The sequence below is a fragment of the Lissotriton vulgaris genome, chromosome 10 (genome assembly GCF_964263255.1).
Source record: "Lissotriton vulgaris chromosome 10, aLisVul1.2, whole genome shotgun sequence".
In the NCBI taxonomy this organism is placed as follows: domain Eukaryota; kingdom Metazoa; phylum Chordata; class Amphibia; order Caudata; family Salamandridae; genus Lissotriton; species Lissotriton vulgaris.
The window spans coordinates 888,062,284-888,086,116 of record NC_141698.1 but is presented as its reverse complement, the minus strand read 5'-3'; the positions used below and the strand labels follow the sequence as shown (position 1 = coordinate 888,086,116).

General features: G+C 42.6%; 1 protein-coding gene across 3 annotated transcripts in view; it reads right to left on the bottom strand.

The window, feature by feature from the left end:
- Window positions 1-23,833, bottom strand: part of AKAP9 (A-kinase anchoring protein 9) — a 1,796,561-nt gene that overhangs the window by 879,190 nt on the left and 893,538 nt on the right. For all 3 annotated transcript variants that reach the window (XM_086941844.1, XM_086941845.1, XM_086941846.1), the window contains one exon: window positions 48-278. In XM_086941844.1, the coding sequence (XP_086797970.1) occupies window positions 48-278 (231 nt within the window). The remainder of the gene's footprint in view (window positions 1-47; window positions 279-23,833) is intronic.

Sequence of the window (23,833 nt, the reverse complement as noted above, 5' to 3'; positions counted from 1 at the left end):
CAATCACTCCACTGACTTACCCATTTACACTCAAAACTAAAACTCACCATCATTCGACTCAGCTGGCCTTTCAGCTGGGAAAGCTCCTCTAGAAGTTGTTCCTGGTCCTCTCTTTGTCTTTCCATTTGTAGCATATGTGCTTGTCTTAGAGACTCTGCTGCCTGCTGGTGCTCCTGTTCCTGACGCACAAGCTCCTGCCTCATATCTTCTACACGCTCCTCACAGAGCTGTTCGAGTTTTGTAGTTTGGGTACTCGAAGATGCCACACCATCACCAAGCTGAAATACAAAAATGTAGCTTCAAAACATTTCACTGACTCCATCACCTTCAACCATAACTTTCAGTGCATCAATAAAAAGTTTCAATAAGACAGAAAAATGGCAATAAAAAAAAAATTGGAGATGCATGCAAAGGAAAACTTAAGAAAGAAAATGCAGCAACTCCTGAAAAATATCTGCTTGCCTAGGGCAAACAAGAAACCTACTGGCTTAATAAAATAATGATCCTAGTGTCCAGAAGATGTACAGTATAAACTGACAGATTAAGGGATTAACCAAAGTCAAACCTCATAAGAAACCAAGGTTACATTGTACAGAATTCAAACACTGGCAACTGGTCTCAATAAAAGCAAATTAGAGGAAGATGCTAAAAGCGGGAAACATGTCTCACTGTTTGTGCCACTATTCTTTAAATAAACTGAATTATCTTCTACAGGAGGACAGCTCATCTTCATGGTGGCAGTAATGTCTTGAGTTTTTACACATCCTTTAAAATGTATTATCATTATAGTACAAGTTACTTACCTTCGGTAACGATGTATCTGGTAGAGACGATTCTAGCGGCAGATTCCTTAACATAGAATTATCCCAGGCATGAGACTAGATCCGAAATTTATTTTTCCACAGCATCCCTGCGCGCCGGGGGGACGGCATCACGCGACTCCGCTCAAGCTTTGTCTGCGTACGTGACGTCAGCGAGGTCACATAAGTCCCACCCCAGCGCGCCTATGTCAGTTTTCTTCGGAGAACTTTTCCGCGCCACAACGCGGAGCCATCAGACAAAACTATGAGAGTATAGGAACAGTGTGCGAAAGAGCAGAAAAATTGGGAAAAGGAATGGTGAGGAACAACACCATAAAGAGCAGTGGCAGCACTGCAGCACCAAAAAGCAGGGAAAAGAATAAAGAACAGAGCCCAGCCCTGAGCAACAACCCTGCCAGTACGGGGAGGGAGAGAGAGGGAGAGAGAGGGAGAGAGAGGGAGAGAGAGGGAGAGAGAGGGAGAGAGAGGGAGAGAGGGAGAGAGAGGGAGAGAGAGAGAGAGAGAGAAAGAGAGAGAGAGAGAGAGAGAGAGAGAGAGAGAGAGAGAGAGAGAGAGAGAGAGAGAGAGAGAGAGAGAGAGAGAGAGAGAGAGAGAGAGAGAGAGAGAGAGAGAGAGAGAGAGAGAGAGAGAGAGAGAGAGAGAGAGACACCCCTTGGAGACAAAGAACATATGTAAAATGTCATGTTAACATGTAGCAGGACTAAGACTCCAACCAATAATAATGAAGGGGACAAACAAGGAATGACAACTCCAAGAGAGCCCCATCACAGAATGTGACAACCCCCATAAGGAACAAAGGGCAGAGGCACAGCCAAAGACCCCAACCTAGAGGACAGCAGAGGGCCCAGAACCCTAGTAATAACGGGGAGAGGGAGGGGGCAGGGAGGAATGTAGACCCCAACCTGGAGCGACCATAGCATAAGGGCACACAAGTACCTATAAACATATCCTCCGATGTGCCAAAAGGGGAGGAAAAGGAACAAATAAACAGGACAAACATCCCGTCAGAAAGAGGGAAAGAATGCACTCACAGAGACATAGCCACCCACATGGAGGTGAGTGCAGAAGACTAAGCCAAAGGTCCTCACATAACGGGGAGGAAGGGTGGGCCGTGAAGGAATCTGCAGCTAGAATCGGCTCTACCAGATACATACTTTCCGAAGGTAAGTAACTTGTACATCTGATAGAGACTAATAGCCGCAGATTCCTTAACGTGGAATAGATACACTAGCCATACCCAGAGGGGAGGAGGGTCTGCAAGAGGACCCCACCACCCCCACCACTTGGACATAACAGAGTCCTACAGGGGACCGTTGAAACAGACAGGGTGAAGGGCCCAGTCCCCCAGGCAAGGGTAACCCCTACGCTTAGAAGACCACCAACCCCAGAGGGGATGTGGGAAGACAAGAAAAGAGGTAACAAGGGCAAAGCGAAAGGAGGCGCAAGCACCCCACGCCCATACAAGGCAACAAAACCTCCACTCAAGGCCAAGACAATGAAGAGGAGCACCGAGGGAGAAGAGCAACCGAGAGCCTCCAAGGAGAAGAGGCAAAGCAAAGGCTAGCCCCCCCCCCCCCCCCATCGGGAACACACCCAGTGAAGAGGGCAGCCGCGCCTATCACAGCCAGAAGGCAATAGACCAGACGGTACGGCGCCGCCAGCAATAAGCAGGCGGAAGCAGACAGGGGAGCCCAAGGCCACCCAGGACGAACCATCCAACGCTCCGCAGGGACAGACTGCGCCCGAAAAAGGGGCAAGGAACACAAGAACCAACTCATCCCCCAGAGAGGAGAGGTAGAACTGAATGCAGGTCCCACTGGAAGAAGCAGACAAGGCAAGGATGACTGTCCCACTAAAGCACTAAGAAGGCACAATGCTGCAGAAAAACAGGAAACCGGCACCTGCAAGCACAGCCAGACACCGAGAACACCATGGAACTACGCAATCAGAGGAGGCCAGATGCCAGCCAAAGACAGAGCAGGAAGACGAAGAATGGTCCGGACACACCCAGGGAGGAGTTCGCACACACAGCCCAGAAAGAAGTGGAACCAGACAGAGCCAGGACGCCAGGCCGCAGACAGCAGCCCAGACCAGAGGAACAGCGCAGCGACCCCAGAGAAGGACACCCCGGGGCGCAAATCAAGCCATTTTAAGCCATCAACAAGAGGATTGCATCTACAACATACCGTAACATCACGTAGAGCAGAGGCCCGAAGGAGACCCCAGCTTCCCAGCACATGACAGAGCTATATAACAGCTACCACTACCACACATAGGGCATGTTACGTCCCAAGACGTGGGAACCTCTTAGGAAAAACACTTCTGCAACAGAGGACAACAGAAAAGGCCTGCGGAAAAACCAGCTGAAGGCTTGTCAAACAGCCAAAGAGAAAAAATAGAAGGCCTAGTATAGAAAACCCAAAGCGAAGACACACAGTCAAGAAGGGCCGACCAGCAGACAACAGAACCACAGTCCCAGCAATGAGGACTCAAATGCACATGAAGCACACAGATCACACAACTGGGGCAACTCGGCCCAATGGAAGAACATCTCCCTAAAACCAAATCGACTCACAGGTCACTGAGGGAGAGAAGGAGGAGGAGGAGCCTGAAGCCCCGCCAAGAACCTCTGAATGGCAGAGTCCGCAGGGGCGTTGAACAAGAGAGCGCCATCAAAAGGAAGGTCCACCAACCATTCCCGAACGTTCTCCGGGAACACACTGTCCCGAAGCCAGGCATGGTGACGAAGTGCAACTGAAGAAGCCATTGCATGACCAAGCACCTCCGAGATGTCCAGAGCGGAGCGAAGAATAAATGCTGCCAGCTCCCGGCCATCTAATGCATGGTGCTGCAAATCAACACAAGCACCTTCCTGAGAAGTGGCAGACCCAAGGGACTCCGCCGAGTCCCACAAGCAAGAAGTGGCCCTAGCCAAAACACACAGAGTGTTAAGGACCCGCAGAGCTGCACTGGTCGAGGCGAACATGTAGCGCCCCCAAGAGTCCAGCCAGCGGGCCTCCCGCGACGGGGGTGGGGGACAACAGCGGCGGCAGGGAGGGAAAGGCAGTCTGCAAAAGACGGCCTCTGGCAGAGGGGTGAAGGGAAAGAAACATCAGATCATGCGGTCAGGGTGGTGGAGTTTGTGTCGTCGTCGTTCTCGAGGTGGAACTTCATGTCTCCGAGGAGGATGTAGTCCGTGGAGGCGAGGGTGTGCGTGCTGACGAAGTCGGCGATGGAGTCGCTGAACTGAGGTCATCCATACGGCCTTCTTATGCAGCTGCCCATGAAGAAGAGGTTACCTACCTCAAAACGAGTCGGTGAAAACAGAATTTTAATCACAGGCGTGACTACGTGGCTCGCAAAATCAATAAAGCTTCGGTTTTCAGCAGCAGTGAGTGCGTCCAAGAATGTTTTGATCCTTTGGGACACAATAGTTGCCTCACAAAGTGAAGCCAGTTCAGATGCTGGCTCGGAACAAGAATCTGAAGAACAAGGCAACAGAGGAACTAGGGATGTGAGACTGGCTGTTACCGAGGAATTCCGTTTTATGTTGTTGGAGCAACAAACCGACCATCGCAGGGGCAAAGGACAGGGTTGGGAAAGAGGCCAAGGAAGAGGAGGCAAAGAGGAGGAGGCGAGGGATACAGGAGGAGAGCAAGGTTGGCAAACAAGAAGATCACTACGCTCCAGCACGAAAAAGCAAACCAAGAATTAATGGACAACACTACGATTATTAACTTGAGTACTGTGATGTGATGAAGAGTCGGTACTGAAATTAGGACTTTCGTTCTGTGATGATAATGAGTACAATTATCCAAATAGCAGGATGGATTTAAACCGCTTCATCCGGAAGCTCAAGTTATCTAAAATGCATATGGGTCAACATGGAGCCAATCGTACAACACAGGAACTGACTCAAGGACCCTCAGGTGACCCAGCCTTCTTTAGTGTTAATGATGCACCTGCCTTGAGGAATATGATCTCATTGATCAATGATGACAGTCAAATTGGGAGTGAGGAAGTAGTAGTAACAGCAACAGGATTAGAAAGGAGCAATTATACACCATTTAGGGCACCGTCTAGATTCTTGCCCCAAACCATGAGAGATAATTTGGACATTTTTGGGGAAAATGTAACAAAAGATCTTAAAAAATTGTACTCTGTGGTCAATCAAAGTAAACGGAAAATGGATCCAAGGAAAGCACTTTTCCATAAATCAGTGAAGAAACTACAAGAGGAAGATGGAGTACTGATCAAACCCTCAGATAAGGGGGGGAATGTTGTGCTGTGTGGCAGGGAGCAATACAAGAAAGAAGCCCTCAGCCAACTAAACAATCAGAACTGCTATAGTAGGATCAGTTTTAAGGAGTATGAAAGAGTAAAGGAACAATTCTTTTTAAGACTGGATGTCTGGAAGGAGGAAGGACTGTTGTAATCGAATCTAGGCCCCTAGTGTAATTTTCCCGATTCATGCCCTTATATAGGTGTTCTTTATCATATCCTTATATAGGCATAGAAATCTCGACCCTATTTGGTCTAAGCCATACAGCCCAAATACAGCATGGCTACTTCAACTAGGTTCCGAGAATTAACAATAATTTCTTGGAAAAACCCACCTTCAGCAGCTAGGAACTTCCTCCTGCTTGAATATTAAGTTCTCCAAGAACTCCTGGCGTTTTCCAAGAATTTAGCCTTTGAGTGACGATATTAAGTCCAAACATGCGTCAAACTCGGCACCTTCAAAGTATAAATATGCCCAGGTTTGGCCAGTCAAACACACTGTGGTTTGGAGCAGATCGACTATATACTTGCCCGACGCCCTGTAGCTGCAAGTACTGAAGGAAGCCGACCCTCCAGCTGACGCACTGAGAGAGACGCTGTCTTTTCTCTTGCAGAGAAATCCAGCTCCAGTGTTTCCGGCTTACCCTTGCGGGTATCTGGGAAATGGAGTCCTGAGAGAGAGATACAAGAGCTCCCTTATTCTAAAACCAAGGTACGGAGCTGATTAGACCTCTTAGAGATTTCTTGGAATAGATTCCTGTCTTAGAACTACTAAAGTCAGGCTACTCCTCACTTACTTCCTCCTTAGTACTAGACTTAGGTTAGTAACACTGGGGTAGGCGAATTTTAGAAGCACCAGTTGAGTACTTTTAGTCATTATTTATTACTGTATGTATTTTATACATTTTATGCACTTTTTTGGCTTAGGAACCATATCATGCTTTTACAGTACTACTTTATAATACTGTTCGTATTATATGCATTGCACTTTATAACCAGTATTACGATTGTAGCAGTTCATTTCCAATGCTTGAGAAAGAAGACTGTTCAATAAATACTTTTATTGAAAACGCCCGTCTCTCTATTTCTCTGCATTTCTGGTGAAACGAAGAATGCCCGATTGACTGAGTAAAATAGTTATCTATTGTTTCCGGGACTCTAGAGATTTGACTTCTTATTCTTGGGAAACAAAGTTGTCATGTTTATGCGGGTGTCAGAAACTGATCCCTTCGTGTGAATTCGAGAACGTTTCTAGTGACCTCTGAGCTAGCTGGCACTCACTATTAAATTTAATATATTCAGTAGAGACCTAGTCAACTTCAGTCCTACGTCTAAACTACAGTATATATTATTCCAAAGCGCAGAGCCTATTGGGAATATAGGAACTGCACTACATGGCGCCCACAGTGGGGCAAGGCAATAATTTAACGCTAGATACTAGAGTAACTTAGTCGTGCTTTTCACACAGACCCCTTTTTCCCGTAAAATACTCCAATAGATGTCTGGAGTGGGTAAAAGGATAATATCCGCCAAAAATGAGTAGGACGAAAATCCATTGTATTAGTTTTTGGTTTATTCAACGTTGAAAGATACAGTGTTGCAAAATATTGTGCACCTAATGTTGGTTTCCTTGAAACTTTGCTCTGCAAAAACTTTCAGTCGAAAAAATGACGGAGAGTGACGACGAAAGGGAGAGAGCTAGAACAGCAGCTCAAGCAGTCTTAGATGACACAAATCTCCAGCAAAATGACGCGGATGCAATAATCATCCCGGCAAATATAAGAAAAAACATAACTATAAAACTTATAGAAAATGGGATATCATCAAGTGGTGGTAAAGTAATCTTTGTTATAGAGGTACATGAATATCGGCAGACAGATATTCTATACATGGATTATTTTTTCTGCAGCGAAGGCAGTAACACACAAGTTTCACTACTACAAGTTAGAAGAACCTCCAGCAGAATACGTTACTTTCGAGGACGTTGAAATTCCATTAACTTACCAAGAGCATCAGCTCTGGTTTAAAGGCGCCCTACAACATCAAAATCACATTACCAGGCTCGGTCCACAAGGTAGACCAGGAGCTACATAGCCGGTACTAGCGAGCTATACACCACATCCTGACATTAACGGAATGGCAGGTCCAGAACTGTTAGCTCAGCTGAAACAGTTAATTAAAATACAGACAATTGGTTCAATATGTCATGCAGACTTTAACAGTCCAACCAGCAGTGAGGATTCCACAGCACACCCCTCACCAGGGGAATACAAACAAAATCACACCACAGACTATACAATCAGTCATTGGTAAATTGCCCGCAAAAAAGGAACAAATTCAGTTCTGGTTAGCTCTAAAAATTACTCAAATAGAGGCAGTATTCCCTGATAGTACACCTCATGAGAAACACAGAATTCCGACAATCTGTTTACCAATGGGGATAGCACCACATGTGGAGGACTGTGACACTTGGGGTACAGTCTTTGCTTCAATCTACACAAAAACACATGGTGTACCGTCCATGGCGGTAATACCAGACGTTCTGAGGCAGATTCAAAATACAAATGGTCCAGAACCGGCCTTAAATCTAGGAATGAAATTACTGAAAGATTTCAAACAGGTCTCAGCTATATGATAAGCTAACATTAAAGGTGAAGCAGCATCCGTGGCAATCCGCCAAAAATTAAAAGAAACAGATGTAACAGATCAACCATATGAGCTTGCTAGAATTATTGAAAAATCTTACGAAGAATTAGGAAGAGGTATTTACAAAATAACAAAATCGAATTAACAATTAACAAAATCCTGAAAAGGTGTTTATTAAAAATTATCTCACTACTACTAAAAAGAAGTGGGAAAACACGAAACAGACTCTTCCTAGAGAGAAACGTCCCGCTCGATCTTTTCAGACTTCCTCGCAGAAATCGGAAAGAAGAGGACGGTCAGAACACAAGGAGGGACGCGTCCAGTCCAAAGACAAAGAACCTGTTCACCAAAGTAAAAAAGCTCAATTTCCCAAAAAGAAGGTAGCAAGCTGTGACAGGGAGGGCTGGACAGCCGAGTCAATGGAAGGTCTGCAGGACTGGTGGTCTCCCGTCCCCTTCTCACCCACCTCTGTGCCCTCTATACAGCAGCCTCCATCACTCGCGGACGAGTGGAATCAGCAGTTCCCCTGCGGTTACGGAGATGAAGCGGCAAAACAGTACGGCACCTTTAAGCAGGACCCGCCCCCTCCCTGGGACGTCATCGCGCAGGACGACTCAAAGGAAGGCGGAACCAGGAAGACGGCGGACGGCGTTTCCCTGGAGGCGGAAGGTGAGAAGACGGAGAGAGGAGAGAGACCGGAGGAAGAAGGAGTGTTCGAGACTGAAGACGGGAAGAGCGACAAGCCAGGAGGCCAACGTCTCCACGAGCCGCCCTGCCACGTTCCCAAGGGAGGAGCGTGGCTTGAGCAGGTACGGGGGAAAGTAGCAGGCTGGGTAGGGAGAAGGCAACCCCCACTGTAATTTTCCCTTTCCCGAGATGTTAGTGCTAGTAGGCATAACGCTATACGCTGTACCTTCCCGCTGCACGTACTAGTCTGAATATCGCTGCACGAGCACCAGTCCGCATTTTGTCCTCACTAGTATCCCGGAGCACTTGAACACGTGGTTTCCCTCACTCCCGGCCCCTGTTTTGTGCATTAGAGGACGGTTGTCCTAATACTTAGTTTCCTTTCTTTTCTTTGGGGCTTCAAATACCGGAGGTCCTAGGACGCTAACCTAGTGAGGAAGACGGACGTCCCAGGAAGCCTTTCAGTGACAGGAGCCCCAGCCACAGCCCACGACGGACCCTGCAACGTTTGCACGTGAAAGACTGACCAGCAGGCAGCAAAGACAGAAACGTGTATTCATCAAAATAAAACCTTCTTTTAAGCATCCCTCTCTAGCCTCTGCGTCAGTTCCTGTAGCCCAACCTGCCCCGCAACACAAGCATAAAGATCAAACATGCCGAGGATCTTGAGGACACAACTCGAGAACGGGGAGTGGGCTCAAACAATGCTAGACAGCGCAGCAGAAGTCACTATAGTTCGCAGGATCCTGAAGGATCATCTGGAGACAGTGGACTTGAATGAATTATTATTATTAATGACAATTTGTATACAAAGAGCGCAACTAAACCCGTGGGCATCAAGGCGCTGAAGATGGTAACCAGAGAGCTCATATATCAGCCAGAGGGGGAATTAGAGATAGGCTGCTTGGAATAGCCAAGTTTTGAGTGCCTTGCGGAACTGAATGTGAGAGGAGATCACCTTGAGGTCACTAGGGAGCGTATTCCAAAGTCTGAGCGCAATGAATGCATTCAGGTTGAAACTGCCGACACCAGGGTTAGTGTACCCCACAAGTTATATGAAGTAACACTCCGGATGGAGGGGGACATAACTAGAAAAATAAGAGCACTCTTTTGGGAAAAGCTATGACATACTTCTAGCTGAACAAGACTGGCCACCTGAATTTGTCAGGGAGTGCCCACATGGTAAGGAGATAATTATGCCGGCCTTCTCAATTCATATTCCTATTCATAAAAAATACACCTATGCCAGAAAATGGGCAGTGGCCCAGGCTCCAGCATTATATAAAAATCATGTAGGATGGGATGAGGATTCTGGATTCTCCTCACCATAAAATCCAGTTAAAAGAAAGAAGCTAAAAAACAAGTCAGGGAGATTTTAAATCAACTTGAATACCAAGGGGTGATTGAAACATGCACCTCGACAATGAACAATCCTTTGTTTCCTATCTCCAAACCAGACAATTCATATCGTCCAGTATTGTATTACAGACATTTAAACTCTTGTTGCAAAAGTTTTGCAGTACAAAATGAACACAGTGCAGCACTGATGAATAACATCGTGCGCAAAAAATATAAAACCACATTACATATTTCAAATGGGTTTTTCTGTCAAAACATTGCACCCGAAAGCAGGCATCTGACCGCTTTCTCAATAATGGGGACACAGCGACAATTTTGCTGTCTGACCAAAAGGATTCAAGAATAGTCTAGGGTTCTTTTTAGCCAGGGTAACAGAGTTACTACAAATGTACGATGATGAGGCATTATCTTATGTCGATGACATCTATCTTACAGATGACGACTTGGACAGACACTTGTAAAGAGTGAACACCATAATACTTGGGTTCGCCTCTGAAGGGTATAAATTTAATTTTAAGAAATCACGAATTGCCCACCTCAATGTCCTATTTTTAGGATACGAGTTATCAAGTGAAGGCAGGAGCCTGGCAGCAAACTTTCTAAACAAAATGTGCGCTGCTCCAAACTCCAAGAACGCTGAAAAACTTACAGTCCATTCTAGGTTTCCTGAATTTTGGAAGAACTTACGTTCTGAATTACGCAGAAAGGGTTAAACCTCTCTACGAACTAATCAAACCTGATTTCAAACCAACTAACTGGACTCAAACACACACCGAAATTCTGGTTTCAGTCAAAAGCGACATGTTAGCTTAAAAACAGTTACAGACACGCAAAAACGTTCGCAATCTTGTGATCCGAATCATCCCAGGGAGATGTGGATTCGCGTACCTGACCTTTAATGAGGGAGAAACGGTACCAATAACAAACAAATCACGCCTGTACACACAAGCTGAAATGAAGTTCACTTCTACTGAGAAAATTCTGACAGCGGTTCAAACTGCAGTAGCAAAAGAGAGCTCTCGCGCAGGGTAGACGCATAATGATTGTTACACCAGTACCTGTCTAAAAGGCAGTGACAAAAGCAAGCATCCCAAATGCTAAAGCTTTACATCCGAGATGGATACAATGGGTTAACTCTCTTGCTGCAACAGACGTTGAATACGTTTTTGACCCCAGCTTGAAAACACAAGAACTTCTCCTATACGAACATGAATGTCCTCTGCCGACCGAAATTCTGCCTCTTGAACATCACGGAAGTATAATAAATACAGACGGTTCAGCACAGCCCGCAATTGGGGGTAAACAAGCCTATAGTGCTGCGTGCACGATTGTTAAAGGTCGCTGGAGCGAAGGCAAATTTAGACCTATGGTCACAAAAACTCCATCACTCGGAGACTGTACACCTCAGCGAGCTGAACTACAGACTTTCAAGATGGCGCTTGAAAATACAGATCACGAATTCCCCACACTGATAGTGTACGATTCGTATTACTGCGTACAATCTTACAATGAATACTTGCAGAACTGGGTTCAGAATGGCTTCAAAGACGCTAAAGGTGGCACAATCAAGCATAAAATGCTTTGGGAACAGGTAGTTCTTTTACAGAAAGAACTACAAAAGACTCACGTGATCCATACACTGAGTAATCAGCGTGATGGCGTTCACGTTGCAGGGAATTCATTGGCTGATGATGCCACGAAGGCAGCTGTGCAAACGGCTTCCGTAGCTGCAATCACCCGGTCAAAAACGAAAATGGACAGCGATATAATACAAGCTGCTTCAGTCAAAGACAGTGGTAGGACACTCCCGAAAGGCTTTCCAGCAAATTACTCATATATAACTGATGCGAATAATGTTCCTTTTGCTCGAATCCCTGGAGTGGGGGATAGGGCAATCCCAACATGGAACATAGGTTAGGACTAATTGTAGCAGCACATGAAGGGCTTGTATCTACACGCTCGGGAGTTTCCGCCACAGTGTCATTATTAAAACAGAGATACTGGTGGCCGCGCATGAGGAAACAAACTAGAAACTATGTTCTAGAATGTGAAATCTGCCAGAAAATAAAAGTTTCTACAGTGAAACGTCCTGCACAGACGCCCATTCTGATTTCAGATAAACCACTTGCGTATGTTTACCTGGACCACTGTGGTCCCTTAACAAGGGATGGCAACTATAAATATATTATGGTCGCAGTGGATTCCTGCACAAGATATATTTGGTTATGGCCCCAGCGCTCGGCTGACGCCAGAACTGTTATAAAGGATTTGCGAGTCTTTATCAGCACATACGCAATCGGCACGCTACATTCTGACAAGGGTCCTGTGTTTAGCTCTCAAGCTTACAAGGAGGCTATGGTTAGCTTGGGCGTTGCATTGCGGTATTCTAGTCCCTTACATCCTGAGGGATTTGCGGTAGTGGAAAGAAAAAACTGACACAAAGCAATCCATAACAGCTAAGGTATTAGGTTCGGGTGATGGGTAGGTCAAACATTTAATAAGTGTCCAACGTAGTCTTAACAATCTGCCAAGAAATTCTCTGGGGGGAATCACTCCTTAAGAAATTACTGTTTGGTACTAGAATGATAATCGAAGACCTCGATTGTCAAACTTCAGTGGTGGACCAAAAACCCTTTGATGTCAAAGATAGTTTGGCTGTTTTATAGGACTTAAATGAAACAAGAAGAAGCCTGAGTAACAACACAAAAAGCCAACAGCCACTGAAGAAAAACCACCTGTCCCAGCAAGACCTGTCTGGATTCCAAAGATTGGGGATCTAGTCAGGGAAAAGATAGCAGTGAAGAAGGAATTTGGGCCTTCTTACAGAAAAGCAGTACCTGTCTTAGCAATCCAAGTAACAAGATCAGTAGTACTACCGTCCCTTGGTGGTAAAAAGGAGAACCGAGTTGTGTCCATCGACCTGGTCAAACCACAACACTTGGCCGATAATAAGTAGTAGGTCCAGTGGACTCCCAAGATGTAGCAGAAGACCAAATCTTGCTACTATCCAAGAGGTTCAGACTGAAAGACTTATCAAGTTTGATAAACCTGCAGTAAGAAAAGAAGGACTATGCAACGAAGCCATGGAACCCGTACCTCTTGAGATCCAAATAACAGTTCGTCAAGAAGCACCCGTCTACAATGATGTAGCCTCTGACTATACCAATATGACAAAGGAAGAAGCAACTCCAAAGATTAATAATAATCCTGATGCGATTCCAACAATTGACAGAACTGCCTCTGGCTATTTTATCAACTTTGATACATTCTCTGAGGATCCTAGTGAACCCGAAGAAAGGCCAGCAAAGAAAACTCTCAACGAAAAAACAACAGAACTGTTTAATCAACTGGTGAAAATATGTCTGGTTTCACCATGGATTGAATTTTGGATTGGTTTGGGTGTATTTTTTCTCCTACTCTGGCTGATATTAGTTTTAAGCTTGGGACAAATGATAGATGGAAAATAGGGTACAATGGACACAGCAAGTCAGAAAATCAACTTGGTCCTAAAACCTCACAAATCATCCCATCGTGAAAAAAGAGACCTTTCGTCAGTGAACATCACAGCCGTTCCTATACCTGGTGGTATAGCATGGGATAGAACTGATTATGACATCTATGGCCCGGTGGAGCTGCTAAAGATTCCACACCACTTCAAGGTTTCTTTAAGTGACTTACAGCCAGATTCATGAAGACGAAATTGGCTCGCAAAGGGCCAGATTCTCAGGATCTGGCCCTTTGCGAGCGCTATTTTTGCATCATCTCAAATGCAAAAATCGCAATTCTAAAAATCACTAAATTGCGAATAATTGCATTTAAGGAATCTCAAAATGAGATTCCTTAAATTCAATTTATGAACAATTTTAAAATTGCTAATTCGCAATCTGGGGTCGCTATTTACCGTGCAGTCTAACTACGTGGTAAATAGCGAAAACTTAGAAAAATGCACTTTAGTGTATTTTTCTAAGTTGTATGTTACACACACACATGTCCTTTGGACATGTGTGTGCGCGACACCAGTGTAAATTACCATTTATGGGGTGCTACAGGGTGTCCTTTGGACACCCTTGCACCCTTGAAATCGCTTCCTTATTTGCGATTCGCTATTTGCTAATCGCAAATAAGGAATGACTCCCAATTCATTCCTATGGGCCGTTAGGCCAATATGAATGAATGGGACAGCCATTCCTTATTTGCGATAAGCAATTAGCGAATCGCAAATAAGGAAGCTGTAGAAATCACAAAAAATATTGTGATTTCTACGTGCATCCCGTTTTGCGAGTCTTTAATAGCGATTCCTTAATAATCGCTATTAGGGACTCGCAAAACAGGACTTTGATGAATCTGGGGGTTTGTATCACCCAGTACATTTTCTGACGATTGGGACTTTGAGACTATTAATAATATGATGTCAGATTTAGAAATGTCTGCAAAATTTACTGAACATGACTATTTAGAAGGGTCATCAGACTATGAACAAATGTATTGTTTTAATCACTATGGTCACCACTATTTGGACAAATCTGCAAGTCCTAGGAATGTTTTTAGATATAATCAATGGGAATTGTCCCACGCCACCAAAAGACAGCTCAAAAACATTTCATGAAAAGTTTTCATACTTCTCAGGGTTTAATGTTACAAATCTAGAAACGTTTTAGTTCAAAAATGTAAATAAGACCGGAATGAAAACAATGTTGACCAACACTAAACAAATGTATTCGGCAAACTTTTATGCTCAGCTGCCTACATTAGGTTTTGACTTTTGGAAAGACAACATTGAGACAAAAACTGTCTGGGGCACGAAAGAATGGCAGGTGCAAGGTTTGGAGGCCTTGTTCAGAGCCTGCATTATACCAGAACAAATAATGTTTTAAAACAATACTGTTCAACAGACTTCTTGTCTTGGCCTGGCTAAGATAAAAGATTTAAATAAACCGTCTTTACCTAAACCCACTTCTGAAAGTAATGACACTACAGAAAAGGAGGTAGACATACCATATATTTTATCACAAAACAGAACTAATCCTGATTGGAAAAAATGGTTAATCTGGCCCAGAGACACCAATAACTGTCATGATAGATTCCTGAACAAAACACAGGGGTTAAAACTGAACAGGCCAAATCCAAGGCACTCCCAGAGACAACATCCAGGGATGGTAACAACATATAGTGTAGGAAAACTATGCCTTGAGTGGCTAAAGACATCCACACTTCCGGAAATCAAACAACACTTATCGTTACTTAAAGAAAGCAATGATTTACGAGATTTCTTAATGGGACCTCGCATACCACGGCAAAAACGTTTCATATACGCCGGTATATACGCTGCGTACAACGAAGCTTGGAAAATAACGCAAATGGAAACTGCAGAAAGAATATGAGAAATTGATCGTATTAATTTAGAGAAAGCTCTCTCTGGAGTGGACAATGGGTTAACGACTTCTGTCCTCCAGAATATATTGTATCATCAGCAATTGACATAATGGAACAGGACTTGCTAATGTTACAACATGGCCAGTCTCAATTACGTTCTATAATGCAGTTAGGTTGCACATTGCAAAATCTTCGTTCAGGCTACGTGCCATGGCGTCTAATCAACACAACGTCATTGTTTGCTGTATTTAACCTTACAGATAAACAAATCTCTTTGGCACAAAGAGGAGCAGACTATCCGGTGCTGAGCATTGAAAAACTGGAAAGATTACCATTGACAGTTCCTGAGAAGCCTGTCATTGAATGGATAATTCATGGCACAATCATGATACCAGTGACGATTTTCCAATTTCAGTATTGTCTACAGCATATGCCAGCGGGCCTGTATGAAAGGTTGGGTAAAGAATACATTAAGTCAACATGGACTTTACCATACGCACACAAATGTTGGAACAAGGGAAAAGAGGTATTCCTTAGTGGAAAAAATTGAAAAAATTTCACTAAGTGGTACAGTTTTGTGCAAAGGTATTAATTTACACGGAGCCTGCGACGGTTCTGCAAATAACCTCTCTTGCCACCTGCACGGTACTACCTCCACCGTGATAGAGCCCATTTTCAGGCAACTATCCAATGGCAGTTATGTTATGTTGAATGATCACAGCTGTTGTGGCATGATGCTAGGAAAACTTTATCTCGTTAGTGTGCCGTCCATGGTCACTTGTTGTATGCAAGTATTGTATCCAACTCACAAGACAGACAGTGGGACGGCATTATGGCCTTCACTGAATATCTCTTCTATACGAATTGATACTTTAAGCAGAATAAAAGCCATTCTTTTGCAAAAGTCTGTGCCACTGACCTCGTCTAAAGAAACGTATGATCTGCAAGTTGCGAGGACATCTGCAGAGATACATGCATTATCATCAACAAACTGCCGGTACATTTCGCAGAAATGTTAAGTCAAATCTTAAACATGTCTGATACCAGTGGCATCGCACATGTATTTAAGACGATTTTTTCGGGAGTGTTAACTCCATTTGAAGCAGTCCTCAGCATTTTTCCAAACTTCGTGCACTCTGTGTTCGGCAGCCTGCCCCTCATCTTGGGACTCGTAGTAGGAATTCTATTTTTATTCCTTCTGCTCCTATATGGCAAGTCCGGGAACCAACGATACCCAGACCAACATGGATAGGCCCTCCTTGCCATGAGGTATCGTGAGAGGATTTCTCAGATTCTTGGCTTGGCTTGTTTAAGAGATCTGAACACAACCTGGTTTCTATCGTTCAGACAAATCTGGCAAGATTGCATCTTACCTGTTCTACCATGCCTGCTTTGCGGAGAGGAATTTGTGTTGGACATCTGTCTTACACTTCCATCAGTCCTGCCATCGGATGTCGACGCCTTGCTAGGTCCTGTAATGGCTCATGCATCGTGTTGTCCCCAACGGCTACCAATCCTGATGACGGCATTCATTGAGGTCTCACCAGTAAGTCTGAGGATAGGTTACGAGAATCAACAGGCACACAGGTACTATCTGATTTGAACACTGCTAATGCGACACTTGGCGCTGACGGCAATTCCTCTCATCTGTACACATTTGATCTGCTTGATCAAGTGGTTCCTCTTTCACCTACTGTGGTAGACTATTTCTTTGCCAGCCTTGATGATTTGATGTTTTCTCCTGACACCGAGAATAACTTTTGATTCATGCACACAGCGTTCCCTGAACTCTGAAATTCGGCCTTCAATTTTTCAAAACAAAGAATTCTAAATTTGAGACTCTATTTTTCACAACTATTTGAATTTTTCTCTCCAAAACATTGAACTTTTTTTGGCACAGACTAATCTGCTTAAGGTAGAACTATTCCTAGGGAACAAATTCTTTTCATTTTTTGAACACTGCCTAGAAAAAAATTTGGCCTTGTCCTAATATAACCATTGACATGATATATGTTATGTTATGAAATGGTCTCGACTTTTCTTTCTGTATTTAAGAGCAATTTTTCATAAATGTAAATTCATGATTCATTCAATTTGCATATTTAAATACCATACTATATGCTTAGAATGTCATCACTTCCTTACAAAGCGTACTGTAGAAATGCTCATTATTTTCTCATGTACAACCATTTCGAAATGAATTTCTTGTATTTTGGGGTGGGATTATAAACACTAGCTTTAGATATGTTCAGTGCTTATTAGGTTAGCTTAATTGAACTTAAGATCGTGGAGTGGGTGTTGTAATCGAATCTAGGCCCCAGGTGTAATTTTCACGATTCATGCCCTTATATAGGTATTCTTTATCATATCCTTATATAGGCATAGAAATCACTACCCTATTTGGTCTAAGCCATACAGCCCAAATACGGCATGGCTACTTCCACTAGGTTCCGAGAATTAACAATGATTTCTTGGAAAAACCCGCCTTCAGCAGCTAGGAACTTCCTCCTGCTTGAATATTAAGTTATCCAAGAACTCCTGGCGTTTTCCAAGAATGTAGCCTTTTAGTGACGATATTAAGTCCAAACATGCGTCAAACTCGGCACCTTCAAAGTATAAATATGCCCAGGTTTGCCCAGTCAAACACACGGTGGTTTGGAGCAGATCGTCTATCTACTTGCCCGACGCCCTACAGCTGCAAGTGCCGAAGGAAGCCGACCCTCCAGCTGACGCACTGAGAGAGACGCTGTCTTTTCTCTTGCCAAGAAATCCAGCTCCAGTGTTTCCGGCTTACCCTTGCGGGTATCTGGGAAATCGAGTCCTGAGAGAGAGATACAAGACCTCCTTCATTCTAAAACCAAGGTACAGAGCTGATTAGACCTCTTAGAGAATTCTTGGAAGAGATTCCTGGCAGAGAACTACTAAACTTGGGCTACTCCTCACTTACTTCCTCCCTAGTACTAGTCTTAGGTTAGGTATACCGGGGTAGGCGTATTTTAGAAGCACCAGTTGAGTACTTTTAGTCATTATTTATTACTGTATGTATTTTATACATTTTATGCACTTTTATGGCTTAGAAACCATATCATGCTTTTACAGTACTACTTTATAATACTGTTCGTATTATATGCATTGTACTTTATAACCAGTATTACGATTGTAGCAGTTCATTTCCAATGCTTGAGAAAGAAGACTGTTCAATAAATACTTTTATTGAAAACGCCCGTCTCTCTATTTCTCTGCATTTCTGGTGAAACGAAGCATGCACGATTGACTGAGTAAAATAGTTATCTATTGTTTCCGCGACTCTAGTGATTTGATTTCTTATTCTTGGGAAACAAAGTTGTCATGTTTATGCGGTTGTCAGAAACTAATCACTTCTTGTAAATTTGAGAAAGTTTCTATTGACCTCTGAGCTAGCTGGCACTCACTATTAAGTTTAATATATTCGGTAGAGACCTAGCCGACTTCAGTCCTACGTCTAAACTACAGTACATATTATTCCAATGCGCAGAGACTATTAGGAATATAGGAACTACAATACAGGACTATTGAGCTGGGATAAGTTCAAGTTCATCAAAAGGGAGAACCCAGCGATTCCAGTATTTTACATGCTCCCAAAAGACCACAAAAGCCTCACTAGTCCACCAGGGAGACCAATGGTAGTCTCTTTGAAAATGCTTCAAGATATATTGATTATTTCCTTAATCCAATTGTAAGATCACTTCCCTCATACATTAAGGTTTTTTGAAATGTATCTTTGACATTCGTTGGAATGAAGAGACATGTTGATGTTGACACTTGATATATCAACCCTCTACACTAGCATAAGACATCTAGATGGTCTTAGAGCATTTGAATATTTTTTGAATAGGAGATCAGTACGATTTGTGAATAACAAAATTATTTTGGAATTAATGGAATGGTGCCTAACAAAGAATATTTTTCTCTTTGGTGATGATTTTTATTTACAGGAACAGGGTCTGCGATGGGCACCTGTTTCGCGCCCAGTTATGCGAACTTACATCTTGGCTGGTGGGAGGAACAGGCGCTCGGGGGCAGTCCCTTGGAACAATGGACTGAACATGTGCTTTTGTGGGTCCGATTTATTGATGACGTCTTCATGCTGTGGCAGGGCACGGAGACGGACATCGAATTGTTCATCAAAGATCTAAACGATAATTCCCTAAATTTAGAATTTGTGGGGCATTATAGTAGGACGTCCATAGATTTTCTGGATATTCGGATTAAACCTGTTGAGGTAAAATTAGAAACATCTGTTTTCCGCAAAGCTACTGCTGGGAACTCAGTTCTCCATGCGGAAAGTGCTCTTCCTGCCGCGCTAATCAGGAGTATCCCATTTGGGGAGTACTATAGAGCGAAGAGAGCCTTTAGCGACCAGGGGGAATATGACAGAATAGAAAAGGAAATGACACAGAGATTCATCCAAACATCGCCTGATGTTTTAAAAGGTGCATCAACCAAGGCCAGGAATCTAGAGAGACATAAAATACTGTTCGAGCCATCTAGAACAAAACAACAGCAACAGAGAGATGATCTGAGGGATCAGGATAACTCTAGATTCATAACGACATTTAATGTGAAACACAAAGAAATCAGGTCTATTCTGAACCAGCACTGGCACTTGATAAGAAATGATTCGATGTTGGGCTCTAAAGTCAAAAGAAATCTGGAGATTACATATATGAGATCTAAATCTTTGAAGGATTTAATTGTAAAAAGTGAATTTCAAGAAAGGAAGGGAGGTGCACCCACGTGGTTACATCAGAAACCAGGTTTTAAAAAGTGTTCAAAATGCAAAGCGTGGCAACATGGCATGAATCGCATTGATTTTAGAACCTTTCTTAATGAAACCGTAACTACTAGAAATGTTCTGACCTGTAGATCCAGTTTTGTTGTTTATTTGTTTCAATGTTCCTGTCCCAAAATCTATATAGGGAGTACAACTCTCACTGTATATAAGCGAATCCTTAAACATAGGCCAGCGATTGTAAATCAAGACAGGACATACCCAATTGTAAGGCATTTTGAGACCCACCACCAGAGTAACCCCGTGAGCTTGCAGTACACATGTATAGCAGAGGTCCTGAGAAAAAGGAGATGAGGGGACAGGGAAAAGGAACTCTGGAAATTAGAAACCCACTTTATTCTGGAGTTCAACTGCAAAGAACCGTGCGGGCTCAATGTGGATGAGGACTTATATACCTGCCTGTCTTGAGCAATAAAAAGAAGAGTTAGAATGTGAAAATCTGCAAAAAGTACAAGACCATAAAATTAATGTTTTTAACTTTTTAACTTTGAAACAGTAATTAGGCACATACAATATTATGATTTGCTTTATTCAGTTGTGTAGGGTAAAAATACTCTTTTGGCTGAAACGCATTTGCACTTGAGAATGATCATTGTACTGTATTGAAGTATGTATATATCGAGGAGAGACATAGGCTTATATGGAGGAATTTTCTCCGGTTTACATGAGCACTAGCACTTTTTGTCTTTTCTTTTATTCAAAATTCCTCCTCATCTCCAAGTATGCACTTTGTAATAGATATAGGAAATGGACTGCTTTTATAAAAAAATGTTAATTTTTTTGTCTTCTTAAGTATAAGCCATGAAACATTATATTTATTCTGCACTTGCACTTTATAGTGAAGTAACAAAGTCCGGACGACAATGGTTATAAAAGGAAGTAAAAAGACGCGTTTTTTGCACAAATGCACTTGCACTTTAATTTGCCATATTTTGTACCCAATTCAAATAGGCACTTGGAATAATATGTTTAAGTCAAATTCCCTATATTTCCATGCACTTGCACTTCAAATTTCTGACATGCACTGATTGAAATTGGAATATGTTTTATTTCGCAAATGTAGTGAAATATGAAAAGCGAGGAATTAATACTCCCGCTATATATATGTATTTTACATTTTAGAATTATCATGAATTCTATTTAAATCTGTTGCAGTGTCGTTGAAAATTGAAACCTTAAAAATATGGTTCTATAAATTATTGAAAATATTGGAGGAGAAAGTGAGGAAACAAATGCCCGCTTTACATGAGTTAATCGCATTTGAGAATTAATGTAAATCTGGTAAAGAGAAACATGTTAAAATATGGCCGCCAGATTGTGAAAGGTTTACCCCTCCCCTGCGGCATGTTGTGTCCTTTGTCAATGTCACTCACTGTGTATTTTAATGTGGAAAAAATGGCGCTTTAACATCGTGAACAAGCCAGCATGAGACTGCTGAAACGCGTTGATGCTGAAATCTTGTCATAAATAAAGCCCAAGTGTTTTGAAGATCTACCTGGAGTGCCGGATGATTATTTTTGGAAACACTGGATAATCCTATACTCGATATATATATATATATATGCATGTACACCTAATCCAGCATCACAAACTCCCCATCGACCGGAGCTCAACAAGGTAAGGAAAGAGGAGCCGACCCAATTATTATATATATAATGTTTGTATCCGTTTTAGTCCATTTACCCTGCTTTCCTGGCACTCATTTTGCGGTGTGTTTTCCTGCGGTGGGACCATGGCGCTAATACTTTGCCAAAATTCCAGAGAACCAGAAGAACGGGTCGCACTCACCAAAAGCGTTCGTTTTCCAAAGATCTTTTTTCAGTTTCTGTAGTTTAAAGGCATTTCACAAGACAAACAAAACTGACGCGTTTCGCAGCATCCGCTGCTTGATCAGGGCATTTAACATCACTCTTTTTTTCGTTTTTTAAAGTTATTTGAAAAGGATAATTACATAATTTCCTGTTTCATTTAGAAAAGCCACTAAGACTTATGGGACATGTAGTTTTTGACTAGCCAAGAAACATTGATTTACAAAACCACCCCTGGAAATATTCGTTGAAAAGCAGGATTTTCATCACAATACATTTTAAATTAACCTGTTACTGCTATGTATCTTTATTGACGATTATTCCCCCTTAGAGTGTTTCTTGTATTTAATTTACAAAACATAATTTACTTGGTTTTTTGAAAAAAATTCCAATTTTCATTATACTTCTTCATCATATAATTTTGTAATCATTTAACCCCTTCGATGCGCATGACGAGGCACGGTGCTCGTGTGCTCATGACGAGCTGAGCTCGTCATGACCACACCCAGTTCTATTATGGCCCAGCACAGGAGAAGAATATCTCAAGCATCGATGAGGTTAAGTGCACGTTGGGGCCCATTTTTAATTTAGGTTTCATTGGTTATTTTCAGTTTCTTTTAAATGTACATATAATTCCTCCGATTGATTTAATCCAAACAGGGTCATACTTCTGAATTTTAAAATGTGACGTGATTCCTTCTGACGAAGGATTTTTTCCATGTTTCCACCTCGTTTGCTTTCAACCACTTGGTCTATGCCGTAGAATTTTAGGGACTTCCAATCTCCCTTGTGGATCAGCTCCATGTGTCTCGCCCCCGCATTGTTTTTGTCTTTATTCGTGGTGGCCCGTGTATGTTCTAAAATTCTTTTTTTAAGTTCAAGTGTGGTGCTCCCTATATATTTTATTTACAGGGGCATTCAATTACATACACTACATACTTGCTTTTACAAGTGATTAGATTTTGTATTTGCCACATTTTTTTGTTCAGATGTTGGTTTGGCAATTTGACAGACTTTATAGCTGTAACATTTCACGAAACATTTAGTGTGTAACCATTGACTTGCTTTGTTTTGTGGTTGTAAATGGCTATAAATCAAGTGATCTTTTAGATTTTTGGCTCTGCGATATGTTGCTACTGGATGATCACCCACCAGTTTGCCAATGGTGTTATCCAATTTGAGTATTTTACAGTTTTTTTTCAATACTGAATTCACCGATTTGGATTCTTGTGTATAATCCGTGAAGAATCTTATTTCTGCTGGGTTTGTTGTTGTTTCTTTTGTTTTTGTTATTAGACATTCATCTCTTGTTTTGTTGTTGGCCCTTTTCCAGCAGTTTCCTACAATGCCAGGATTATATTTTCTGATTTTAAATCTCTCTTTTGCCTTCATACTGTGTTTCACCCATTCCGTTTCTTCACTGCATATTCTGCGCATTCGGAGAAATTCTCCATATGGGATGCTTTCAATTAGAGAGGTTTGATGGAAGCTATCTGGTTGAAGAGTGGAGTTGGTCACAGTACTTTTACGATGAAGTGTGGTTTGGATTTTATTGTCCTTTATGTAAATCTCAGTATCCAGGAAGATAGCTTGATCTTTGTTCATATGGTAAGTAAATTTTAAGCTATCAATTCTATTATTTTTTTTATTTTGTGTAATTTATATAGCGCGCAGCTACCCCAACGGGGTGTCCCGGCGCTTCTGAGTGAAAGCAGAGTGATAGTCCTGGGGGAATTAACAAAAGAGAAAAGTTTTTAGTGCCTTACGAAAGGGTAATTCTTCCTGGATCATCCTAATTGCGATCGGGAGTTTGTTCCAGAGAGTTGTGGCACAGACCTGGAAGGTTTTACCTCCAGAACGTGCTTTCCTGAATCTTGGTATGGAAAGCAGATGTTGGGAGTTGGAACGGAGGTTCCGAGAGTTACAATAAGGACGGATACTAACAGAGAGGTAAGCCGATCCCCTACCCCTAGTTGCTTGATGGGCTAAGGTCATGGCTTTGAATGCAGCTCTTTGATGGATTGGAA